The sequence below is a fragment of the Sturnira hondurensis genome, unplaced genomic scaffold (assembly GCF_014824575.4).
Source record: "Sturnira hondurensis isolate 20B ecotype Veracruz unplaced genomic scaffold, ASM1482457v3 Scaffold0007401, whole genome shotgun sequence".
NCBI lineage: Eukaryota > Metazoa > Chordata > Mammalia > Chiroptera > Phyllostomidae > Sturnira > Sturnira hondurensis.
The window spans coordinates 1,407,072-1,433,761 of NW_028080032.1; the positions used below are offsets into that span (position 1 = coordinate 1,407,072).

At 39.2% G+C, this 26,690-nt stretch overlaps 1 protein-coding gene across 1 annotated transcript in view; it reads right to left on the reverse strand.

Moving 5' to 3' along the window:
* Positions 1-26,690, reverse strand: part of SLX4IP (SLX4 interacting protein) — a 215,088-nt gene that overhangs the window by 55,116 nt on the left and 133,282 nt on the right. The window contains 2 exon segments of the mRNA XM_037051650.1: positions 14,803-14,923; positions 18,822-18,911. Of these exon segments, the coding sequence (XP_036907545.1) occupies positions 14,803-14,923; positions 18,822-18,911 (211 nt within the window).

Here is a 26,690-nt window from a genome sequence, read left to right on the forward strand (position 1 = left end):
GGTTCCTCATTAGTATCTGTCAAACACAGGAGAGGTTGCCAACACTTAAAACTCTATCTGGGATGTGGCAAAGGAAAGTATAGCCTTACAGGGACCTCACTATTTTTTTGTGCCTCCTTTCCCTTACTCCCTCAAGACACACACAAACCATTCAGACAATATAAAGCCAGTACTCCAGGGGGCACATACCCAAAATGCTAAAATAAACCACAATATTCACTGAGTGAACTGAGAGACCAACAGGCCTCACATTCGGTTGTTACCATTTGAACTATTGTGACAAAACAAACAGATCACCAATAGAATGGTTTTACCTCATCCCTATGATCAATGTAATAGGCAAGTGACTTTCCTCTCCCATTACTTCTTCCACTCCCAGCAGGGCAGAAGTGCCTACCAGTTCTACCTAACCAGCAAACAGGTTTGTCTTTGAAATATCTAGTAATAAATCATCAGTCTTCATAGAGCTGGTAAATGGGCAGGACTCTCAGCCAATGAGGACCACTCCTAAAAAAAGTCTTGTAACCACCATTTAATCATAAAGATGTTTCTAGAATCCAAGCAATCTGGATTCTACAGATTTGGTAAACTTTTCTGGATTCCCCAGTTTCAGAATATGCATAACTCTGGGAGCAGAGAGTCTGTATATAAATATGAATAAGCCCGAGCAGACTCAAAAGTAATGCTAGAGCTGCAACACCATAAAAACCCCAAAAGAACTGGCTTTGCGATTTGAAACTAAACAATGGTGATACAGATTTCATTTTATGAGGGAAAATCCTTGTCTTTCTTATGAGTGGGTCAGGGGGTTAAGGGAGAAGGGCAGAGTGGGAGAGAAAGCAGTTTACTCACAGGTGAGTACAGTCAATCTAGTAAGGTCTAAATTAATATTGAAAAGGTCTCGTAGGTGGTTCAAATCGTTAACCTGTTGGTATGGTAAAAATGTGGTAACATATTTTGAAGATTTATACATCAATATTTTTTTGTTTTAATTTCTTGTAAAATTAAAAAGGAAACAAAAAATCAGTCATTGCTCTTCTGGCAATGCCCATAACAGGTAACTATAACAAGTCACAACATTATCCTTAAAAGTTTAAGTATTTTGTTTTCTTTTCATTTATTGCAATAATATGTCAGCCAAGTCTCCCCAATTTTTGAGAATGCAAAGCACTGTGTGTTGTCATTGCTGCTTTAGCACACTTTTTGTAAAAAAGTATAAAACTTTAAGTTTTACAAATTGCCCATTCCTGGAAAAATAATCTTTGCTGAAACTGTGACACATTCATGAGAATCCTTAAGGGCACTTGTTTTCATTATTGCCCTTTTAAGCTTCTCATGTGTGGATGAAAGGCTAGAAATGTTTTGACTGAGTACATTATAGGAAGAAATGTAAATAATAACTAAAGCTATTGAAACACATGTGTAAAGAGAAAACACATGTTTCCACTGTGCCCTAGGATAGGTCTAGTGAAATCCATTCTATTTGTAAAGAGCTGTGAATAGAAAAAACAGTGTCTAAATATTAAGAATAGTTACCAGAATATTAGAAAATTAAAAATATATTTTGCTGTTTATATAAAACCACGAGTGCCCAGTCCTTCCTCTTTCAGCCACCCCTTTCCGAATCTGAGAGAAGTCCCTATATCACTATGCCTGTGACTGGAGGATGGCTCCACTCCTGTAACAGGAGTGCAGGATGACAGGGACAAATGCCAACGCTCATGGCAATGGCTGACACATTAAAGTGACTATTGAGGTTAGTAGTATTTGCCAAGGGCCTGTGTTTTGTCAGGGTTACTTATTGAACGTGCAATAATTTTTATTCTTGCTGATGCATAAGAAACGAAGGTTAATGTTAATGGGTAAGGATGGTGATTCAGGGCAAGATTTCACTGTCCTCTCTGAAAATGCCGGATGGTTTATACGGAGGAAGGGCTGGGCTCAAAATAAAAAGTGTTTCACTTCCAAAATTTATTTTAAATAGGAAAAGGTCCTGTTTTCAATGGACTAGGAAAATAAATACAAACCAAAACAAACAGCACATATACAAATCTGCACCCACGGGGACAATGAGGAGAAGGGCTCACAATCAGGCCTGTGTCTGAAGAGCACAGAGAAAGCTTTCTTTGGCAGGTAGCAGGCATCGGGTGTGGGGGAAAGGAGGGGAATATTTCTCAGACAGAGGGAAGAATAGGAAGAACTTGCTTGCTTTGGCAATTCTCATCTTTTTCTTCTCCTGTTATGTGAACACCCACTGATTTCCTAACATGGTGGTAATGTGCCCCACCACAGAATGCTGTGTGGGTGTTGATGAAGAGAGAGGAAGCCTGGTAATTCAGCCCTAAACACTCACAGAAGACACCTTGGATGCCACAATGGAACGAAGAGACGGCTATACACTTTGGCTGGAGATTTAAGCTAAGATTTTAGAAGAGTGTTCAGCTTCGAAGAAAAGCCAAGGGGCTGGGGGGCGGGGGGAGGGCGGTAGGGAGGTGGGACAACCACTGCAAACAGAAACCACAGTACCCAGGAAAATTTAATTTATTTTATGGCATTTTCCAAAGGACTGGGTTTCTTAGATGTTAACTGCAAGAAAACGGTTATACAGAATAGAATAATAGGCAGTAAAAATTTTACTGCTCCACAAACACAAAAATGCAGTGAACCCTTTGTATCTAGACAATGCATTAAAATAAGTGTTTGGAGCTGGAAGATGAGCTCTGTGTTGGAGTCTATTTTTCCCTTTGCAACTTGTGATCAGAAAATAGGAGATACAAAATCTAAAATAAAGATATCTACATGGTAGTTCAAGCAAGATAATGCTCTTAGTTTCCCCATGGTTAATTTATAGACAGCTTAGTTTTCATGATTAGAGAAAAATTTTACTAAAAGAAACACACATACACACACACATTTTTCCTTAACAGGGATAATGAAGCAGGGAAGACAAGCCAGACATCAGACAGCCATATTTACAATACTACCTCTGATGCTTACTTGTTATGTGACCCTGAGCACATTGCTAGAACCCTGAGTCTGGTGCTCCTCTTTGGAACAGGGTTAAGAACGCTGGCTAGAAATGGCTGTCCCAAAGACCTGCCATGGCTACATGGGAGACCCAGCACCCAGCAGACTGAAGCTCAGTAATGGGTAGGTAGTAACACTCATGGACATGGGCATTACTGGAATGGGGAAGAGCTGGAAGGAAGGGATGTTCAGTTCTTAGCTAAAGAAAGGTCAGAAAATATTGCACCTAATCTTATACTGGGGAAGGATGTGGTTTTGACTTTCTGAAAACCAAATGAGAAAAACTACCTAATAATTTGTAATTTTCAGACCACTTTCACCTCTGCTTTTTGTTGAAGGGCAAAGAGATGCTGCAATGGAAGCATGCCACAAAGGCTTGGCAAAGAAACATGTGACCAGTGAGTAGAAACTGTAATTCACTCCTTTACCTCTTCCAATGTGTGCACTCCTCCTGAGTAAGACTCCACACTGGGTGATGAACAGGACAAGACCCTTATTCTCTGGGAGTTGGGGAACAATGAGTGCTGCTAATAGTCCAGGGTAGACCAGGCAAATAGGAAAGGAAGAACCAGCTTCTTGGGAAAGACCATGCATGGAATCAGATAAGGCTCCTCAGAGAAGTAACTACTGAGCACATGCCTGTAGGGTGATAAGGAGCTGGCCCTGTGGAGTGGAAGGAAAAGAGAGTTGCAGGGAAAAGCTGCAGCATGTGCAAAGGCCCAGAGGCAAGAAAGCAGTATATTCAGGGCCCATCAGGGTACAATGACAAGCTGATAAATGACTACAGGAGCTTTCTTTAAAACAGGGTTGCCTGGCCAAAGCCATCTAGGACCGGTGAATCTCCTCCTTGTAGGGAAGAGAGGCTCCTCCTGAACTCAGCTTTCCAAATCTGGTTGCAGTGCTGCACAAGTCTCTGGGTACTGGAAAGTTGGCTTACCCAGCATTCTCTTGATAGCCAGCCCACTTGGTGCCTGAACCTGGGACTAAAATGTTTGCCACCTCCATCCTTACAAGATCATTTTCATGCTTGCTCAGTAAAAAGGTTGATCAGTGGGAAAACTGGGGTCCCTCTGCTGGAATGCAGCTACAAGGTGCATGGAACTGTACCCTGGCCAAGTATAACTAGCTAAAGGATGCTAAGAGAGCAGATGATCTGTATGCATGCTGATCTATGTAAGATTGTCAATCTGTGCCAAGTGATTGCCCTGTGTTCCTAGAGAACCTTGGAATAATGATGGAAGCCCAATGTAGGAAGAGCTCTGCTATCAGGGCCTTTCCTCAGCGGATGAGGGACACCCTTCAGGAAGTGAGGGATACCCTTTAGGAAGTGAGGATTAGTTGCTGGGAGGGCTGATAACCAGCACAGGCAGGTTGTCTGTAGGCTATCTAAGCCCAAGAGAGGGTGAGTCAACCTGATAATGGGGCTGCCCAAAATCTGCAGTCAACTAGAGAGGGCCATCCTCTCAGGTTGACTCACCCTCTCTTGGGCTTTAGGTCATGGCGGCCTAAAACCTTGGTAGGAACCCTGTCAATGGCCTGACTCACACATTTTTGGCTTATTGGTTAACTGATTATGCCCATAACTCAAAATAAAATGGTGAACCTACTAAGGCCTTACTTAAACTGTATGTCATAGACTGAATTATGTCCCTCCAAAATTCATATGTGAAGTCCTAACCCTTCGCATCCCAGAATGTGACTACTTGAATATGATATCTTTAAAAAGGTAATTAACCTATATGAGGTCATTAGGGTAGTCCCTAATCCAAAATGAGTAGAGTCTTTTTTTAAGAGGAAGAAATTAGGACACAGATATATATACTGATGGAGAACCATATAAAAACACCAAAGGATGATACACAGAAATTTGGTTTTGGTTAATCTCACAAAGGGCCCAGCAGGTCTGTGAAAATCTCTAGTTGTTTTCTCAGTTGCTGAGTATATAACTGGGATAGATTTATTCTGATAGAATCCACACTTGAGCTCCATGTCTCATGGAGGGAGTATTATTATGGTAATGGAGGGCCAGAAAAAATCTCTGTAGTTCCCCTCTGCATCAGAACTGTAAACTAAAAGCAGTATTGATCTCTAGGAAATCAAAGAGACTGTTCCACCATCAAAACCTCAAAATGCCCAAGAACATATATTTTCATATAATTTTCTTATTTAACTTGCTTCTTTGGCCTAAGCAGAATACACATGGATGTGGGAGAATTACGGGGGATTACTATAGGTTTAGTTAAGCATGGATTCTTCTAGAGGTGTGGTCTCTCAGCCGGAGCACTATAGCATCTAGCATCAGCAATATAGAGATGGTAAAATCTGAGGTTCCTATCAAGTAAGCAGAGAACTCAGAAGCAAATTTCTATCTATGGAAGGAACACCACACAATTTCACTGCTGTGCCTCATTGCTCTGTTAACATTCTGCGTCAGTGACATGATTAGTCCACGGAGACCTTGATTATCTCACTGCATTGTACGATATTGTTCTGATTTACTACATTGAAAGCATCATGGTAGGACTTACAGGTCACAAGGAGGCATGCACTCTAGATGTCATGCTAGAACACAGACATGTTGTATATGGTGACAGATGAAACCTATAAAAATACAGTTTCTAAATATCCAATGGTCTGAGGCATGTGAAAGAGTACATCCAAGAGGGAAGTTAAGTTTTTGTACCCCTCCTACTACTAAGAAATAAGCACAAACATTGGGGGGTATGTTTTCATGTTTCTCTGACCTATATACATGACCCGAAAGGTTGAATGACCAATTTACCAGCAGAGAAAAATTTGTGCCTGGTTTATTATGTCCCTTTCCAATAGATGCTATCAGCCACAAGTGAATGAAAGTGATAATATAACCTCACTTGACATAAAGAAGAAAAATCTGACCAGTGGGCCGAATGGTGAATGGTATATTTTGCGTCCATCTGGGACCTGTAAGGAGAGAGAGCCTGAGACAGAACTCAGAAGGCAAAGTGACAAGGACATTAGGGGAAAAGTGAGGCAAAGTGAAAATAGTTGTATCTTATGTGAATATTCTCCAAATGGCTCCATTAAGGAGAAGTCCTTACAAAGAGCTGGACAAGATGACCTGCCCCATGGATCCTGGCCAGTCTCTTGTCCCAGCTTCCAATTTACCTGCTCAAAGGGCTCCTAAGCCATTTGGCCATGGGTGGCAAGGAGGAACAACATGCTTGCACTCAACAACACGAACTTAACCTCACCAAGGCTGAGCTCTGCCAAGCACTCAATTTGTCAGCAGCAGCAATTAATGTGAGTCTCCCCACCAGCTCTCACATCACAGGGAGATGGACTAGCAGTGGTGAGTGGACTATATTTGACCTTTTTCATCACAGATAAGGCAGTAACTTATCCTCCCTGGAAAGGCCCCATCAGGATTTGAATGTGTCCCTTTTGCCTACCATGTTTCTGCAAGCCACATCATGGACTTACTGAAGGCCTCATTCATCGTAACCACCACAGTGCTTCTGATCAAGAAACTTGTTTTATAAAATAAGGCAGTGGACTCAAAATGCAATGAGTCCAATTGCTTCTACCAATGCAATTGCTTCTACCAAGCAATCAAGCAAAGCTCAAATGAAGCTGGCCTTATACAATGATGGAAAGGTCTACTGAAATTTAGTTATGATACAAATGGCAAGGCAGGGCCTTGTAATGGTTAGGGTAAAGTTATATTAATGTGGTCTGCCAACAAAACAATGTGTTCCCTTGGCCAAAATACATGGTTCCTGGAACCAGAGAATGAAAACGGGAAGTGATCAAAAGGTAATGAAAATAACGACAACCTCACAATGATTTGGACCACTGGTGGCTCAAATCCCTCATAAATGAAGGTCCAGATCACTTTGACAGGTAAAGAATCCTGATCAGCTGATATACTGGCTAAGGACAAAGGAAATATGAAATAAATATTAGAGGAGGGAAGATAGCAATACCAGATATTTATTTCTTTTGACGGTTTACAGAAATTAGAATAGTAGCATCTCCCTACATTGTCTTTGCTGCAGTACCATGTATATATCGTCATATATTAACTAAGTTTTTGGCTTTCTGTTTTCTTACTATTTTATTCAAGATATGTTGACGATAGTTAAGGATTTAGTCAACAAGTTAGCAAATACAGACTGTGAATGAACTAGTGAAATTAAACATACATCACTCAGAAATCTTGGACTTGGAACTAGGACTTGGTACTTTGGGTTCTCTCTCTTGCTGGAGATGCTGAGCATATTTCCTTGTAGTTGGAGAGTTGTGTAGTTGGCAATAGCTTGACGTTATTGTTTGGAAGATTAGGAAAGAGGAAAGATTCAGTGGCTATTTGTAACTTGTGGCTACCCACTCCAAATTTTTGACTATCTCTTCCTGTGTTTTGGTAACTTTCCACATTTTTAAAAATTAAAAAAAATTTTTATCCTCACCCAAGGATATATATTTTTATATTGATTTGACAGACGGGGGTGGGGAGCAGGGGGGGACACCAGTCAGTTGTTCCCTGAACTCACTGGGGTTTGAACCCTTTTGGTGTATAGGATGATGCTCCAATCAACTGAGCCACCCAGCCAGGGCACTTTCCTTTGGGGATGCCCCAACCTACTGGGATCAAATCCTTTTGGTGTATGGGAGGATACTCTAACCAACTGAGCCAGCCAGCCTGGGCACCTTCCACATTTTATAAGCCCCACTTTCCTAAGGTAAATGACAAACATTCTGCCTTCTCTAGCTCACCTACAACTAGGGTACAGCCTTGCAGAAACCTTATAAGGAGCAGCCAGGGCTTTGGCCACATGCCAGACAGTCAATCTTCTAAAGGCAGACAGCAGAGGCTGATACCTGGTTCTGAGCATCAGAGACAGCAGATGAAATGGTGTATGTACCAAAGGTCTCCCCACCTTGTGGCTGAGGCTGTGCTGATTGTGTAGCTTGAGAACGGGCTGTCTGGTACTCTCACATGTAGATCCTGTGAGCTACCTAATACTGTTAATCAACTTCTGAAGAGCCAGACTCATTCTGGTTAGTCTAAAGCACAAATGAAATTAAATAAAGGATATTAGGCAACTAAGATTCTGGACCACAAAAGGTTTTAAGCTGGAGACTATTACATCTTTGTTTTCAAAATGTCCCTTTGGCAGCAGAGGTATGGATGAGTTGGAAGGAAAATCAGGAGGCTGTGGCAAGAATTCAAGAGTTGTTAAGAAGGGCCTTGACCAAGGGAGTGACAATGGGAAAGAAAAGAAAAAATTATGAAGAAAAAGACAAACAACCCAATACAAAGGTGAGCAAGGGTTGTAAATATTCAGTTGTCAATAAATACATAAAAACAGAAACACGAATAAAAATTAAAAAGCAAGAGATCTTTTTAAAAATTGTCCTGTTGGACTTTCAAAAATTAAAAACACTGGTAACACTCAGTATTGGCAAGGCTAAGGGAAAAATATTAATGAGGTAGAATTGACAAAAAATGACAGTGAAGTCTTTTAAAAACATTCTTACATTAATTTTTACTGAATCTACTGGAATAACATTTCAGGCAACCTAAAAAAGATAAGGTTACTAGCAAATGTCTGTGCTATGCTATTTGCTGTTGGAGTTTATGAATAGTCTTTGTATTCCTTTATAGTATACGAGTAAAGAAATGGTCTCATAGCCATTTATGCTGTTTTTTTTAAGAAAGAAAACTCAAGAGCACAGAAAATTACTTTTATGAGTATAATCAGCAAAGTTACCAGCCTAGAGACTTCAGCTCATCCAGCACTAAGCACTAGGAATCTGTGTCACTATAAGGTATATTACTGTTACATGGATTTGGAAATGAAAAAAGGTAAGAAACATGTGCAACTGAGAGAAGATATCTAATTTACCAAAAAGCATGAACCACCCACATTCATCTGTTTAAACTGCCAATACAGTAATGACAGCTCTTTCTAGTTTTAGGGATCATGAGACACAGAGTTGAATGCTGAGGAGGAGACAGGAAAGATCTTATGGATAGTGGCTCTGAAATTACTTTTGAGAAAGACATTTAGGTGAGATCACTGAAGTAGCTAAGAACAGGCCATTAGATAAATGTCTAGAGAGATGTCTTTGGCTCTGAGGAAAGAGTAAAAGTATGTATCTAGTTCCCATTTTTTGTGAAGCTGTTAATAAGCAGTATAATAAGATAGCAGTATATTATTGTGTCTGTGCACTTGGTCTCTGTGTATATGCAGGGCCTGTAACATGAAGAACCTTGGGCACCTGGGAAAAGCAACCCTGTGGCAGAGGTGAGTGAACAATAATACCTACCTTTTAGAAATGAGTTACTTTAGTATGAGGTTAAGCACTAGGCTGACAACTGTCAGCCTAATTATCTGTTTATGTTCACGAGTTACATAGCAAGGTACTAGAGAAGAAAAAAGGCTCTGGGGGTGGCAAAGAATCAATCTTTACCACTAAAAGGAAGAGAGAAAGGTAGGTAAACAGGTTATAAAACACAATTATGGTGGGAGTGCACACTAGTACAGTCACTGTGGAAAGCAGTATGGGGTGCTCTCAAAAAATTTAAAATGGAAGTGTCTTGTGACCCTCTTTCAGGAGTTTATCTGAAGAAATCCAAAACACTAATTCAAAAGAGTATATACACCCTTATGTCCACCAAGATGTGGAAGCAGCCCAAGTGTCCATCAGTAAATGAGTGCATAAAACAGCCCCATTTATACAATGGAGTACTACTTGGCCTTAAAAAGAAGAAAGTTTTACCTTTTGCAACAGCATGGATATACCTGGTGAACATTATGCTAAGTGAAATAAGCCAGTCAGAGAAAGACAATTACCATATGATTTTGGAATCTAATGAACAAACTGAACTAACACACAAAAGAGAGAAAGATTCATAGATAAAGAGCTCCTGAATGGAGGTTGGAGGTAGGAGGTGGAGATATTTAGCAAAAAATAAAAAAAGGAGAAAGAACTGAAGTACACAGACAACAGTGTGGTGATGGTGGGGGGTGTGGAGGTGGAAGAGGGTAAAGAAGGGATAAATGGTAGTGGAAAAATACAATTTAAAAATGTTTTAAAAAGCCCACAATTACGATACACTGTGACAAATATTATAAAAGTGTTTTAGGTGTCAGAGAGCAGAAACTAAAGACAACTTTGGAGAAGTAATATTTTAGTCGGGTCTTAAAGGTTAAAAAGGAGTCATCCAGACAAAGGAGAAACCTGTGAATGCAAAGGCACAGAGGTTTATAGAATGTACGTTTGCAGGAAATAGGAAAGAGAGTAGCAGGAGGAGATAAAGCAGAATATGTAAGTTATGGCAGGCCTTGACCTTACCAGGAAGAGGAAAGACATACCATGCATGCAATTTATCACATGAACAAACACTTATTAAGTACCTACTGCCAGCCAAGAAATGTGCTCCATGCTGGAAATAAAGCAGATAATAAAAGAGGCAGAACTTGTCTTTGGGTGGCTTACACATTTTGGAGATGTTAGACAATCAAATAGTGTGAACAAAAGTTCAGGATATTTGTGGTCCTGGAACAAGGAGACCTGTCAACAGAATAAGCTCCTTAAGGAGTAAAGGAAGACTCTGAGCAAAGAGCTGAAGGAGGTATAGGAAAAGGAGAAGACATGGGCAGAGGCCCTAAGATGAGCAGAATTGAGCTTTGGAAGAAAGAAGCTTGCTATAGCTGGAGAAGGGGAAAGTGGTACAAGATGAGGCTGGAGAGGTAGCCACCTCAGGTATCTCGGCCTTATATTTTAAGCAATTATACCAACCGAACTGTTGACAGTAGGTGAGACATTGGCCACAGGAGATGCAAAGAAGCCAGCTAGGGGGTACAGGTGTCCAGGTGAGGCGGGAGGGTGGACTAGTTGGTGGCAGCAGAGAAGGGGACTAAGATGTGAACAAAAGACATGGTCAGTTAAAGGTTAACTGTTATTAGAAGTAGGAAGGAGAGGAAGGATGATGCTTTCACACCAAGTTTACTTACAAAGAGTATACTTAGCACAATATTTTTCTAATCAGTGGTTGCATTAGTATCATCCTGCCTCCTCCCACTGGCAATAAACTATACTACGTATCTCACTATAAGGAAGTCCAGCATTCATCCTGCTGGTGGTCACCAAGCCTCCATGAAGCAAATAAAGGCTTCTTGTTTGGGGTTGTACAGTTAAATAAACCAAGTCAAAGGCAAATGACAAACAAAAAAATCATTTGCAACATATAACATACAGAGCATTAATATCCTCAACAAGCTTTTATAGACCAATAAAAATACAAACTTTAAACTAGAAATACTATAAAAATTGAAGTTTACAAATATGTATATCATCAGGATATTTGCTGCACCATGGTTTACCACAGTGAAAATAAAATGTTGCATGCAACCTAAATGAGCAATAAACCATAGAATGACACTTAATGAAATCCTATGCAGTCATTAAAAATGGTCACATGAACCCCCGAATGGCCAAAACAATCTTGAAAAATGATAACTAAGTCACAAGTCTCACACTTTCTAATTTCAAAACTTACTACAAAGCTATGGTACTGAAAATAGTGTGGTAATAACATAAAGACAAATATGTAGACCAATGGAAGAGAAAAGAGAACCCAGAAATAAACCCCTACTTTTACGATCAAATGATTTTCAGTAAGAGAGCCAAGACCATTCAATGGCGGAAAAGACAGGCCTTTCAATAAATGATGCTGAGACAACTAGATATCTACCTATATAAAAGAATGAAATTGGACTCGTACTTTAAACCACATATAAATATTAACTCAAAAGCAGTCAGGGACCTAAATTTAAGAGCTAAATATATAAAACTCTTAGAAGAAAAAAAACATTATGACACTGGATTCAGCTATGATTTCTTGGCTATGACATCAAAATCACAGGCAACAAAAGAAGAAGTAGACAAATTGGCTACATCAAAATTAAAAACGTGTGTGTCAAAGGACACTATCAAGAGAATGAAAAGGCAATCCACAGAATGAGAGAAATATTTGCAAATCATGTATCTAATGAGAGATTAATATCCAGAATACATAGAGAACTCTTACAACTCAAAAACAAAAACCACCACAAACAACCCAATTAAAAAATGGGCAAAGGACATAAACAAGCATTTCTCCAAAGAAGATGTACAAATGGCCAAGAAGCACATGAAAAGATGCTCAACATCACTACTTACTAGGGAAACACAAATCAAAACCACAATGAGGTATTATTTCACATCTATTAGGATGGCCATAATCAAATTAACAGAAAATAAACATTTGCAAGGTTGTGGAGAAAGTGGAACCATCTCGTGCATTGTTGGTGAGAACACAGAATGGTGCAGTTGCTGTATAAAACTGTTTGGCAGTTTCTCAAAAAAATTAAAGATAGAATTATCAAATGATCCACTAATTCTACTTCTAGGTTAGGTATATACGCAAAGAAATGAAAGCAGGGACTCAACCAGATATTTGTACAGTGATGTTCATAGTAGTGTATTCATTCACAACAAAGCTGGAAACAACCTAACTACCCAACTACTTCACTGACAGACGAATGGATAAACAAAATGTATATATTTTTATAGGTACAGTCATATGCAACTTAATGACAGGGATAGATTCTGAGAAATGTGTCCTTAGGTGATGCTGTCATTGTGTGAACATTATAGTGTACTTACACAAACCTAGATGGTACAGCCTACTACTGTAACTATATGTGCTTTACCTTTATACAACTGGAAGCACAGGTTTGTTTACACCGGCATCACTACAAATAAGTGAGAAATGTGTTGTGCCAAGACACGAGGATGGCTATGACACCACTAAACAAGAGGAATTATTCAGCTCCATTATAATCTTATGGGATCATCATCATATATGGTCCACTGTTGATCAAAATGTCATTGTGGTACATGACCATATATTTATATATTAAATATATATTTACTTATTTACTAGTGGTTACCAAATATATATATTGGTAGACCAGTGACAGCCAGGGGCTTGGGAAAGGAATAATGAATAATTATCCTTTAATGGGTAAAGAGTTTCAGTTTAGAATGATGAGAAAGTTCTGGAGATCGATGGTCATGCAGGTTGCACAATAATGTGAATGTACTTAATGTAACTAAATTATATACTTGAAAATAGTTAAAGTGGTCAATTTTATTTATGTATAGTTTACTGCAGTAAAACAAAGTTTTTTCAAATGGTGATTACATGTTTTAAAGGACTTCTATATTATGTAAGGTGGAAAAAATAGGTTATTACAAAATTGTATAGTATGATCACTTTTTTGTTTAAAAACAAAGTTCTTGCCCACGTGAGCCCAAGAAAGGCTTTGATTTTCATCTTGGGGCCAGAACTGTGTTTTCTGCCTGTGAAAGAGGCTGGGAATTTGAGTATTTAGCTTTCTTCACTCCAGAGGAGAGGAAGGCTATAGCTAATGGACCAGGCCACTGCCACACCAGAGATGGAGGACTAGAAACCCACTGTGTTCCTTTTCCTTTCATATCAGTTAGAAAGTGCAACTAGCCACATCTGCTTGGGTCCACAAAGAATGCTACAAAGAATGCAAGCTCCTGTAACTTTTCTCAAGATTTATACGAGAAACTATCACCTAATACAATATGGTTTGGTCTAAAAATTCCATGTGTTCAAGGCTTTCAATTTGTATAAAACTGTCTGCCTACTTATCAGCTGTGCTGGGTAAATACTTGAGACAAGTATGCCTTCAACAGGGTGTACTTAACACAGTACTTTTCCTAAAGAGATGCTGTATTAGCATAATCTAGTTCACAGTAGTCCAGCACTGTCCTATGAGGATTTATATGGAGTTGACTGTATTTTTACCACAAAGAAATGCTGACTTAGCAAAAAGACAAAAAGACAACAGACTAGAAAGAACAGTTGGGCTGGAAGTCAGAAGAGCTGGGTCTGAGGTCAGGTTTTGCCACCCGAGTAACTCTGTCATTCAACATGTCACTGAATCTGTGTATCAGACTCTGGGCTCAGTATGGTGAGGAAAAGGGAGAATGAAAATGCCAAATAGACAAGATAACCTGTCCTCAATAAAAGGTCTTTTATCTGGGCCAGCCCTCTTCTCTTGCAGATCTTCAGCTTCACCTATAAATCAAAGACATTACTATTCCCAAAGCGTTATTAAGAAATAAGGCAGGCCATTTCAACCTCAGTGCTCTTGACGTTCTAGGCCACACAATGTCTTGCTGTGCTGGGAGGGGTGGGACGGGGGCAGGTAGGCTACCTTGCACATTGTAGGATACTTAGTGGCATCCCTAGCCTCCACCCACTAGATGCCAGGAGTTCCTAGTTCACCGCTCCCACCCCAGTTATGAGAACCAAAACTATCTATAGACACTACTAAATGTCCCCTAGGACAAAATTCTCCCCAGCTGAGAACCTCTGAAATAGGTGATATATATGAAGACATCTAAAAAAGCATAAAGCTTTAAATCAAGTCAGTATTAAAGTAGATCCATTTGTAAGATTATTTCTAAAAAAATCCTTTAAAAATTTAGTTTCCTTAGGAATGTTTTATTTTCTATTTTTATATATTTTGCCTATTGTTAAATACCCTTCAGGGCGTTTTGGTTAATTTTCTGTACCCAAACAAAGCATCTTCATTAGAACATATTTTTTAAATGTGTCACTGTACTAACATGACAGTCAGAGTCAAACACAACTGCCATCTCTACAAAGCAGATGTTTTATCCAAAATCAAAGTACTGTGTGCCTACCTTTTAAGGACAATGGACTGGATCTTGTGAACTCTATATTTGATGGCTTGCGCTGTTTACGAACTTCCAAGTACTCCTTAACTCTTGAATCAATGGTTTCTTTTAACAGTAAACAGACCTCCTAAAGTAAATTAAAAAGTTAGAGATAACTTTCTAATTTAATGCAGTGCAAAAAAAGTCAACATTGTGCACATTAAAAAGTCAACAGTGAACATTTCATTTTGCTTGTTTTTTTTAATGAGCTATGAATACTGAAAGGAATGTTTTATGTGCTCATGGATAACACTGCAGATGCAAATTTGCTATGAGGTTTTTTGGCTCACTCTGTGATCTGAGACATTAATTTAATTTTCCTCTGCCTTAGTTTCACATTTCTGAAAGGAAGATAAAACACCTCAATGTAAAAATTAGGGTCCCAAGGCAATTAAATGAGTGAGATGCTGTGTCAGCAAGAGCCTCAGAGAAGTGCCTATTGTGGCAGTCAGGGGCCTGTGGATAAGAGAAGGAGCCAGAAACCAAGGCATATTCAGAGGTAACCCTGACACCAACCAGTCGATGGGCGCAGCCCCCACAGCTTCGCCTGGGGGTAGGTACAACGTGCAGGTAGTGTCACCAGTTCTTCCAATTTGTTTAAGAGCAACTAGAAACTGATATTTTATATAACAATTTCTCATTTTTCAAATGTGGTTCAAAAAACTTAAAATCTGAACACATCATTTATTTGTTTCTGGCCTCAGGTTTACAAATCTATTTTAAAAGGAACAGCATTGAGTAGTGGGCTGAGTAGAAAACTGGAAATCAGTAATCTGATGTTCTTCTGTACTCTTGTTAATGATACTGGATATGCCCATTAGCTTTTGTGAAAACTGCACTATAGTCACTTATTACTGGTGAACATAATTTAAATTATCTTATTTCTCAAAAGTAGATTAATATTTACTAAACAACAAAAATATGTGGTTTTAATTCAATATCAACACACCATACTACTAGCAAATTTCTGGAGTTGTCTATTGTTTTATGTATCAACGTTATTTACAAAAAGAAAAACAAAACTTTAAAAGTATAACCACTCACTGGGCAGACACTGTCCATTTTAGCTATACTACCAGAAAAGTATAACTTAGTGTAGAAGAGGGAAAATGCACACAAATCTAAATTTCTTAGATTAATAAGTGATGCTTAAGGACTGATAATTCTGGTTTAATTCCCAAAGACTGAAGACGGCTCAGAGTTGCCGAGGTCGCCTCAAACCTGTATCACTGGTTTCCTGCAATGCCATCTCAGGTTGATCTTTTAGAATCTCTACAAATTAAAGCAAGAACAAATTTTTAACTTGCTTCAAAGGGCAATGAGAGCCAAACTTTACTTTTATTTTAAACACATGTACTCCTAAAACAGTACAGAAAACACTTGATTTAACTCAGAAATGTGTTTCTTGATGAAACACAAATACTGGTCCCCTTTCTCCTGCTCTCATTTTGCAGCCCAAAGATGCAGTGCCTTGTGGAATACAGAGATATCCATGTACACTTGAGGGTTTTATCATTGTTCACACAACAGAAAGGCAGCCTTGCCTCATACTGTTGTTTTAACAATTAAAGAATTTTGCTTCACATGCAGGGTTCAACTATGACTGAGCCTGAAAATATGTGAAAGACATACATGGAAATAGGACTGCTAGAATTTGGCCATAAATGCCCTATAAGGCTAAACCTAAAAATAGTATGACAAAAATAAAGCAAAGGCCATACACATAAACTTTCTCCCTCTGGTTTACAGGCTTCCCTTTGATAAGCCAGTTTTGATAAATGGAAGGCAGACTATGTGCAATGTACTCAAGATACTCTAGTAACTGACCACACCACACCTAATGAAGTATTCTCCTCAGAGCCAGAGCAAAGCAAGAAAAGACAAATTCCCAGCTAAACTGGAGGGGCAGATGAGAAGACCAAGTTAAAATCAATGAGCAAAAGAGAGCTACATATGGAATCTCTAGGCCAATAGGGGCTCATGTCTGCTTCTTGAAGTTTACAAACGGAACGGTTTGAGTTCAACTGTTTGGGTACACAGACTACTTGTGCTAGAATCAAAATAAACATGTTTAGTACATGTAATTAGTTCCTTTTCCTGAAAAGAAACTGTATATTCTTAAGACTTTTACTATATAAAGTAAAATGCAATCAAATTGATTGCTCAGGAAATCTCAACCATGAGATTATCTAATGACAAAAGAAATGAAAGCACTGAGACGCTGAACATAGGCTGAAGTCATACACTTTTCTTGACTAGTCCCCCCCACCCCCCACCACACACAAATTATCCCAGAGCAATTTTAATGTCAGTGAACATATTTTAAAGGAACTTTGAGAGCAAAGCTCAACTTGTTGGCACGACCTTCCCTCTTGCTGCTGCCACTGCAGCAAGCTCTGCAGGTCCAATCATGCACCTTTGCTAAGTCATGCCCTGCTGCCCGGATGTAGGTACTAGGTGGAGCAGCACAGCTGCGTGCGGCACCCTGGAAAAATCTAGCCTCATGCTTTGGCTAGGAGGTGATTCACATACTCACAGCTTTATTTTAAAGCCTTCCAAATAAACTGACTCTTGGCAAAACTGACTATCAATAAGAAAAGTCTAAGGCTGAGGTGGTAAAGCTGAGAAAATGGAGGAAAATCTGGATTCTAGAATGTTGCCCATGTAAGTCAAGTCAGAAAAATTTTAGGTGAGGTCCCCTCAGGTGAGTATTAGTCACTTTGGGGAAATGAACTGTTTTGAACTGAATCATGGGGACATGTGTTGGTAATCCAAAGCTTGGAATTATATGGAGGTGCGTTGTAGTAGGAGATGCCAACTAAATATTAAGTCTTGACCAGAGCAGCACATGGTTATTTACCTGAATGATAAATTCTCCCAGTCTCAGGCCACCAGGTTTCTTTTGTGAAATTATGACAGCAAAGTCTTGATAATTTTATTACCTTCTGACTAAAAATGTATTACCCTATAAATTTTCTTTTGGGGAAATTTTGTTCCTAGTAATCTCCAAAAGATCATTGAAAAGTTATCACAGTAAGAGTGTGTATGTGTATGTGTGAGAGAGAGAGAGATTAGCACTAGTGTCTTCTCAATGCACCACCTTTTAATAAAACTGACTTTTTTTTTCTAGTTCTAAGAAGCTATTGTGACAAATAAATATCATAGACACATGAAGTTTGTATAATATTTTGAAAGTTATATAAAAGCCATTGATTGCCTATCTCTGCTCTCTATCTCTAGTAAGCAGGGATCTGAAGGAAGCAAAGCATCTGATGAGAGTTGATGCACTTTCTAACCCTCTACCAAGGTAGTACTTGGGTGGGATAGCAAATACCAGGAGTGACCCAGCAGCCTCTGGTGGAACTCCTTCATTACAGATGAGGATGCTGAGGCCCAGAGAGATCAAACATCATGCTCCCAGTCAAACAGCTATTCACTTTCCTGACTGACCATCTAAGTAGTGACTGAGTGACCAACTAGTGACTTACTCTCAATTGAGTAAGGTGAGAGAAGGAACACTGTCAAACGTCTCTGTACTTGTCACAGGCTCATGCTGATAAAAGGAGGATAGAAGATAAAAGTGCACAAGACTGGGATTTTACACAGGTGTGACAGATCAGTTTTGTGTGAGCCCCCACACCTGCTCCAGGTGCTTGGTCTGTCCTTCACAACCAGTCAGATTAAAATCCCTGCTTAACTGGAACAGTCACTTTAATTTCTCTTAATACAGAGTACTCATTACCCTCAACAAAGAGGTAGGAAATTTCCGATTTAAATAATAGAGTAACGTGTGAAATGTATGAATGCATCAGTTTCTGAAGAAAAATAGTAGCTGTATATCTGTCACTGGGAAGATAACACCTATTTTTTAAGGGTTAAATATCATTCAATATTCTTGCCCACTAATTAAAATGAAAGCTTGAAAAAGCTAATATTTCTCTTGGCAGTAGCTATTTGCATTCAAATAGTGAAAATTTTTGTGGTACCTCTTTGTTCTGTTCAGAAAACCAGCTGGTATCTTTGTTTGAACCTTGTGGCAAAACATGAAGATCCACCAGGACAGCAAAATCCCCACACTGAAAGACATTAATGGCAGAGTTAGTTCACACCCAGCAAACAATGAGATAAAATCTCGCAAATTCTTATGTGGTTGCTCATGAAATGGCAACAAAGTTCACTCCTAGACACAAATGTTCATAGGGGTCAGGACTACAAGTCATAACGTACTACTCTTTGAAAATTTAATATTTATGGTAGGAATGCTAGGGAGAAACATCATTTAAATCAGAATAGACAAGACAAAATATTTATCCCTGGGCTATAACTTGAAAGGGAATGCCCAGGCATCCAGAGGCAGTTGGAAGACTATCAAACACCAGAGAAGTAAAATAGGTCAGAGCTAGATAGGTTCCAGAAAAGAATGATTCAGTGGGCAGTCAGGGGAATTCTTTCTCCTAGGTAGGAGAGAACAAATATATAAGCTCCTGCCTTTGTAGGCAGACAAAAAGATTGGCTGGGACAACACATCTTGGAATGGGCACAGAAGCATGAAAAAATGAAAAGAACCAGCGGGAGGAAGGCAGATGCTGAATGACAGTTATCAAAACTATGTGAGCTTCATTCATTATGATACACTATAAAACAACACAAGGCCTGCCTTCTCTCTTACTCTATAGACTAGTGCTGTCTAGCACTTTTGAAAAAACGGAAATACTATATATGCATACCAGTTAACAGGGTAGCCAATAGCCATATGTGGTTACTGAACACTTGAAATGTGGTGATTGTGACCCAGAAGATAAATTTTTAAATTTTATTTAGTTACAATTTAAATAGCCACACGTGGCTAGCAGCTCTGTGGTGTAGCTACAGACCCTGTAAAAAGCTACAGCCTTATAGATTCTCACCCTATGAGTGAAGTAATTTCTGAGACTCTTAGGAGAGCTGTGAAAGACCTAACTTAGAAAGGACTAGAAGACCAAGACTACAGGTAGAGGGTGGTCTAAGAGGTCCACAGGTTCTGTTCATGGCCCACAAGAAAAAGTCACTTGTGCACCTCTTTGGCTGAACATGTTTTCCCATTTTAAATTCTGTGTTATAATTCAATGGTGAAAAAGTATTTTCAACTCATGGTCTGAGAATACCAAGTATAAATATGGTAAGAAAATAAAACTTGACACCTAACTCACTCCATGCACAAAAATTATTTTGAGATGGATCACTGACCCAAACATAAAAACCAACTATCTTCCTGACTTGGAGCAGGAAAAGATTTCTTAGATAGAACCCCGACCCAGAAAGCCCTAAATATAGAAAAAAATGGTTCGATTAGGGTGGGGAGAAAATATAGACAACTGTAATTGAACAATAATAAAACAATAATAAAATAATTTAAATTTAAAACAAAACAAAAACAAAAAAAATACTTCAATTACACTTTGTCCAAATTTAAACTTTTGGTCATCAAAAGACACCATTAACAAAATGAATATGTATGTCATAGAGTGGGAGAAAATATTCATAAATACATATATATCTGACATAAAGGATGGGCATCATATTTTGGATACAAATAGATATAAAAAACCAAACTTGACCAGACACTTCGCAAATAAGGTCAACAAATAGCTAATAAACACACAAAAAAAGTGTTCAACACCACCCATTGGCAAGCGCAAATTAAAAGCACCAAGAGATACAACTACATACTTACCAGAGTGACTACAATTAAAAAGACAAATACACCAAAATACACCAAATATTGGTAATGATGTGAAGCAATCTAAACTTTCACACATTGCTAGTGAAAATGTAAAATGGTCAACCACTCTAGCAAATGGTTGGACAATTTCTTATCATCGGTTTCCTATAAACACACATTTATTTACTGACTAAGCCAGCAATTCCATTTCATGTATTTACTGAGAAAAATAAAACATGTACCCACACGTGTGCCCACAAAAACTTGGAAGCAAATGCTCAAAGAAGTTTTATTCATAGCAGCCCACATGGAAGACAATCCAAGTCTATTTACAGGAGTATATTCATTTAATGGATATATCCATTCATTCAACTAGACTATGATACACTCAACATGGACTACTAATCTTTAAAACACATTACGCAAAAGAGGCCAACATAAAATAATACATAAGTATATGTTTCCATTTACATAAATTTCTAGAACAGCAAAATGAATCTACGGTCAAAGCAATCAGAAGAGTGATTACCATAAAATATACATAATACACAAATACATAATAAAATACATTAAAAAAAAAAGACACAGTGATTGCCTAGGTAGGAATGGACTGAGAACAGGCACATGAGAACTCTGTTAAATGCCTTGCTACGGTATGTGCCCAAGATCAGTCCCTTTGCTTTTACAGGAATAATATATCAATAATAAACAATTTTTAAGTGCTGAGTAAAAAATGTTCATATTTATTGTTATTTAAAATGTAAGTGTCATGTCCCTGAAAATGTGTGGGTATTTTTGAGGGAGACCAAAGTGAAGTTCACTGGGAAAGAAATCATCAGGAATAAGGAAAGATGATCTGCCCCGAAGTCAAACAGTGCAGTATGGCTTACTGAACTGCAGCTGCAGGTTAGTGTGTCATAGCAGAAGGTTTTTTTTAATGAAAGATAATTGAAGAGAATACTGAATGGGATTAAAAAACATCAATGGGCCAAATGGAAAAGTTAAGTATTGCTTTGTGAAACTTCTGTACTGTTACGAGTGTATGGAGTTGTAATGTAAAGCCTATTTCTTACTGTGGGTTGTGGTCAAAACTGTTTGAAAGCCATATTCAAATACACTGTTATTTAAATTTTTTTCTTCACAACTATTGATTATAGAGTTAACCTTTAGGGAGTATGCTGCCACCAGGTGGAGGTATTTTGCCACAACTACCTGATCTTAGCCAGGAGTTATTAACCTTTCATATACCATGGATCTCTTTGGTCAGCTATGAAGCTGATAAAATTTGCTTAGAATATTTCCAAATGCATGAAACAATAAATAGAATTCAAAAGAAAACCAATTTCACTAAAGTATGGTTATCCAAAATTTAAAAATAAACCAATTTGTAATACAATAATGTATATACTTGTTTAAGGCATTGGCTCTTGTCACATAGTTGTGGATCTAATAACTACTATAAATCCAAAATAGCACTAAACATAAAGGATATATTCAGATATATGCCACCAGTATAATATATGAAGAGATATGTCTAATGGTGACAAATACAGCTAATACTACTGTGTTCTTCATATTTCATAATAAAAATACATTTATTAGAAGTTGGTCAAAATAAAGATGTTAACTTTTTTCCCCACCCAAGTTCACCAACCCTATGATTTCTATCACAGGCCTGTTGAGGCTCCACGGATTACAGAACAAGACCCCTCCAAAGCAGTGGGGTGTGCCTCACACACTGCTAGTGGATGCAAAGTGTAATGCAACACACATTGTACTGGTTTTTCCTGTTGGTGTTCAACCCTAATGCCTCGGTCAAACTAAGTTCTTTGTTATTTCTTCTTCATTAGCAAAAAAAAAAAAAAAAAATAGTGATGCTTCCACAATCTAAACTGATACTATGTAATAGTGACTTTTTAAAGAAATAGCAAGGTCCAATTTGGTATTTTCTCATCATTTCCTAAGTTTAGTCCTAAACAACCTAGTATAAGTTTGATCATAAACAGACTGATTAGAATGTCTTTTTAATTTTTTAAAATAAATCATGAAGTCTTACAGTCTGGTGCTCAAACCTCCAAGGATTTCCTCCAGACCCCACTGTGGACATGCACACAGTCCTCTCCTTCACAGCAGGATTCTCCCCCTGCAGCCAGCAGTTCACTGGAGCAAGAGCTCTCTGAAACTCCCATACTGCTCAGAGGTATTTTGCCTTTCTGAAGTCCTACTTTCAAAGCTTTGCTGCTTTTCTCCCAGGAGTAAACAGAAGTTAAAAAAAAAAAGCCTCTCACTGCTGCTAGCACCACAGCCTCTGCTTCTCCTCCTTAATTAAGTGGAGGTTATTTCTACTCTCAGCAGACACTCCAAGTCTCTTCTGAGAGGAGCAACATACTCCCCACCACTTTTTACACAGGCCAAGTTACCTCTTTAACAGGCCAAAGGCTACTCGAAAAAGCTGCACATCCCATGCCCTGTGTTGTGAGGCAGGTAGGCCAAGGTCTGGTCCAGCTTCTAGCCCTCTCCACCCAGAGGTTTTGGCCAAAAACCTGGAACTCAACCCTAACTCCTCCCTTTTCCTAACCCTCCACAATCAAATCACCAAGTCTCCTAGATTTTACTTCTTAAAAAACTAAACACATTCCTCTTCTCTTATTCTGTTATCATCTGTCACTTGAAATAGGGCTGCCTCTCTTGTGTCCCAGATGAATTCACAATGCCTCTACCAGCACAATTTCAAACATAAAATGGGAGCAGTGCACTCCTTTTATGGCTACAACACTAAAGCACCTCAATGCTCCTGTGCTTAGCAAATTCCTATGCATCCTTGAACCCTAGCAGGAGTGGGGACATCTCCAGGGACCTCTTCTGAACAGCCTGTCCCTCCTTCCTCCTGCTCAGGTCCATGCTTCATGTGCTTATGTCCATATTAAATGGCTGACCCACGTAGGGGATTCCCCGACTGCTATTAGCTCCTTGGTGGAGACCAGATCCATACCTCAGTAGACTCTGCACCCTGGGATTAGTGCATTACCAGGTCATAGTAAGTACTTAACATTTAATGAAAGAAAGAAAGAAATGAACAAATGGCAGGACAAATGAGTTGTGAAGTTTGGGTAAACCACAGCCTTATCTGCAAACTGAGGGTTCTAAATTCATTCTGGCAACAAGGCCACTGTGATTGAGCCCAGGACACTGATGTGTCAAAGAACAACTTCCTCCCTCCCTATTCTGGAGTAGCAACAACTATGTCATCAGCAGTGACAACCAGTCATTCTCAAGATTTTGAAAAAAAAAAAAAGGAATACAAGGATCTTGGGATTACCTCATCCTAAAATCACTGCCAACCAAGCTTTTTGGTGATATTTTCCTACTTCTTTCCTAAGAATTCCACAACTGCAACTTAACTTGAACTATTTCCAGTTCTCCAGAAGTGGGAGAGCTTGTCTTCTAACTTACATTAGGTGTAAAATAAAGGTAAAATGCTAACATGTAGACATCTCGGAAACAGGTTCAGAACTCTGAGATATATGGAAGGTTTCCCGCATTCATTCATTCATTCTCCACGGAGCTTCATAGGGACATTGGGCCAGACCCTGAGAGAGGGAGGGGCAGCAACAGAGCATGATAGGGAGGTTGATCACAGAACACACTGAAGGACCAGAGGTACCCATGGGCAACTGTGCCTGATGGAGGACATGGAAGAGAGCATGTCTCAGCTAAGGCCTGAGGAATGGGGCAAATGGTGAACAAAGAGAAACAAATAGCACTCAAAAGAAAAGAAGCCCAGACAGCTTGGAGTACTCTGGGAACATAAGAGTTTGGTAATGCAGAAACAGAGTAACACTGAGGCCAACAGGGCAGGAAGATTCAGACCCTAAAGGAGCCCTGTAAAGGCCAAGGGGGCCAAGGAAACCTACAGGCCAGAGAGCTACTTCAGGTAGGAGCGTGAAGCATAGCCTGATGGGGTGAAATCACTACAGCTAGGCATACAGGTTTAAAACCACCACAAGGACTCAAACAGGAAACAATGGGAGATGAAAAGGAAGGGGCAGATTTGAAGGTTACTGAGAAGACAGAATCAAGAACCACTGCTATACTTCTGGTCAAAATGGAGGCATTAAGTAGACAAGCTTTGCCTCCTCATGCAACAGCAAGAAGGATCACATCTAACTTCAAAAGACAGCCTAGGACTGCCAGACAATTGAATGGCATGGAAGTCTGACAACCACAGATTTAAAGAAGTTATATTCACCCAGACATGTAGAAGGGGTGGACGGGATGTGGTGTGGCCTGGAGAGCTGGTGGCAACAGAATGGGTGGTCCCACAGTCACATATGGTACATTAAAATCGGGAGGGATACCTTGGGAGCAAGTGATCCTAGCCCCAGAGCACACTGCATAGCCTAGGATTTCTGCACTGGGAAGAGAAAGCCCCATAACTTCTAGCTGGAAAAACCAGTGGGGTTTGGGGCAGAAGAAGAAACTGCTGGTTTCCCAGAAAAGTCTGGTTAAAGGGCCCATATGGTATTAAAACTTACCAAACCCTGCACTCTCTCAATACCTGGGCAAGAGCTGGACGTGCGGCAATCACATATGGGGACTAGGTGAAGTGACAGGAAATGGGGTGAATGCTGGACAAGGCTCCAGAAGCCAAGCAGTAGCGATGTCCCTTCTCTCACCCCTCTCCTACACACACAGTGTCACAAAGTGGTGAAGTGGATTTCCCTGTCCTAGTGAATACCTCAGGCTCTGCCCATACAACTTAACAGGTGCACTAATACAGAGAGTCAAAGCAGCTCTGCCTAATACACAGAAACAAATACAGGGAGGCTGCCATATTGAGGAGACAAAGAAATATGACCCAAATCATAGAACAAAACCCCAGAAAAAGAACTAAATGAAACAGAGCCAACCTATCAGATGCAGAGCTCTAAATACTGGTTATGAGGATGCTCAGAGAACTCACTGAGTACGGCAAAAATGTAGGGGAAGAAATGAAGGCTACCCTAAGTGAAATAAAAAAACAAAACACAGGAAACCAATAGTTAAGAGAAGGAAGCGGGGATTCAGATCAATGATTTGAGACATAAGGAAGAAATAAACATTCAACCAGAACAGAATGAAGAAACAAGAATTTAAAAAAAAAAAAAAAACAAGGAGAGGATAAGAAGACTCTCTGGAACATCTGGAACATCTCCAAAAGTGCAACATCTGAATCATAGGGATGCCAGAAGGAGAAGAGGAAGAACAAGAAAATGAACACTTGTTTGAACAAAAAATGAAAGAAAACTTCCCTAACTTGGCAAAGGAAATAAACATACAAGTCCAGGAAGCACAGAGTCCCAAACAAGTTGGACCAAGATACATCATAATTAAAATCCATAGGTTAAGATAAAGGCAGAATCTTAAAAGCAGCAAGAGAAAAGAAGACAGTTACCTATAAAGGAGTTCCCATTAGACTGTCAGCTGATTTCTCAAAAGAAACCTTACAGACAATAAGGGGCTGAAAAGATGTACTCAAAGCCAGGAAAAGCAAGGACCTACAACCAAGATTACTCTGTCTAGCAAAGTTATCATTTATAATGGAATGGCATTATAAAGTGCTTCCCAGTCAAGGTAAAGCTAAAGGAATACATAATCACCAAGCCATTATTCCATGAAATGTTAAAGGGACTTATTTATGAGAAAGATCAAAACTATGACCACTACAATGACAACAAAGTCATAACGCAACAACTGAATCTAAAAAACAAAAACAAACTAAGTAAACAACTAGAACAGGAACAGAATCATAGATATGGAGATCATGTGGAGGGTTATCAGCTAGGAGAGGAAAGGGAGAGAATTGGGGAAAAGGTAGAGAAAAATAAGCATAAATGATAGGTACGAAATAGACAGGGGGGTGTTAAGATTAGTATAGAAAATGGAGAAGCCAAAAAACTTACATGTATGATCCATGGATATGAACTAAGGGTAGGGGGATTGCTGGAGGAAAGCGAGGTACCGGGTGGAGGGGGTAAAAATGAGACAACTATAATAGCATAATTAATAGAAAATACTTTAAAAATGACCAAATCAAGAGGATGCAATTAGGTGTGAAAGGAGAAGAGCAAGGATGATGCCCAAGGAATGTGAGTAGTTTCAACCATGCCCATGG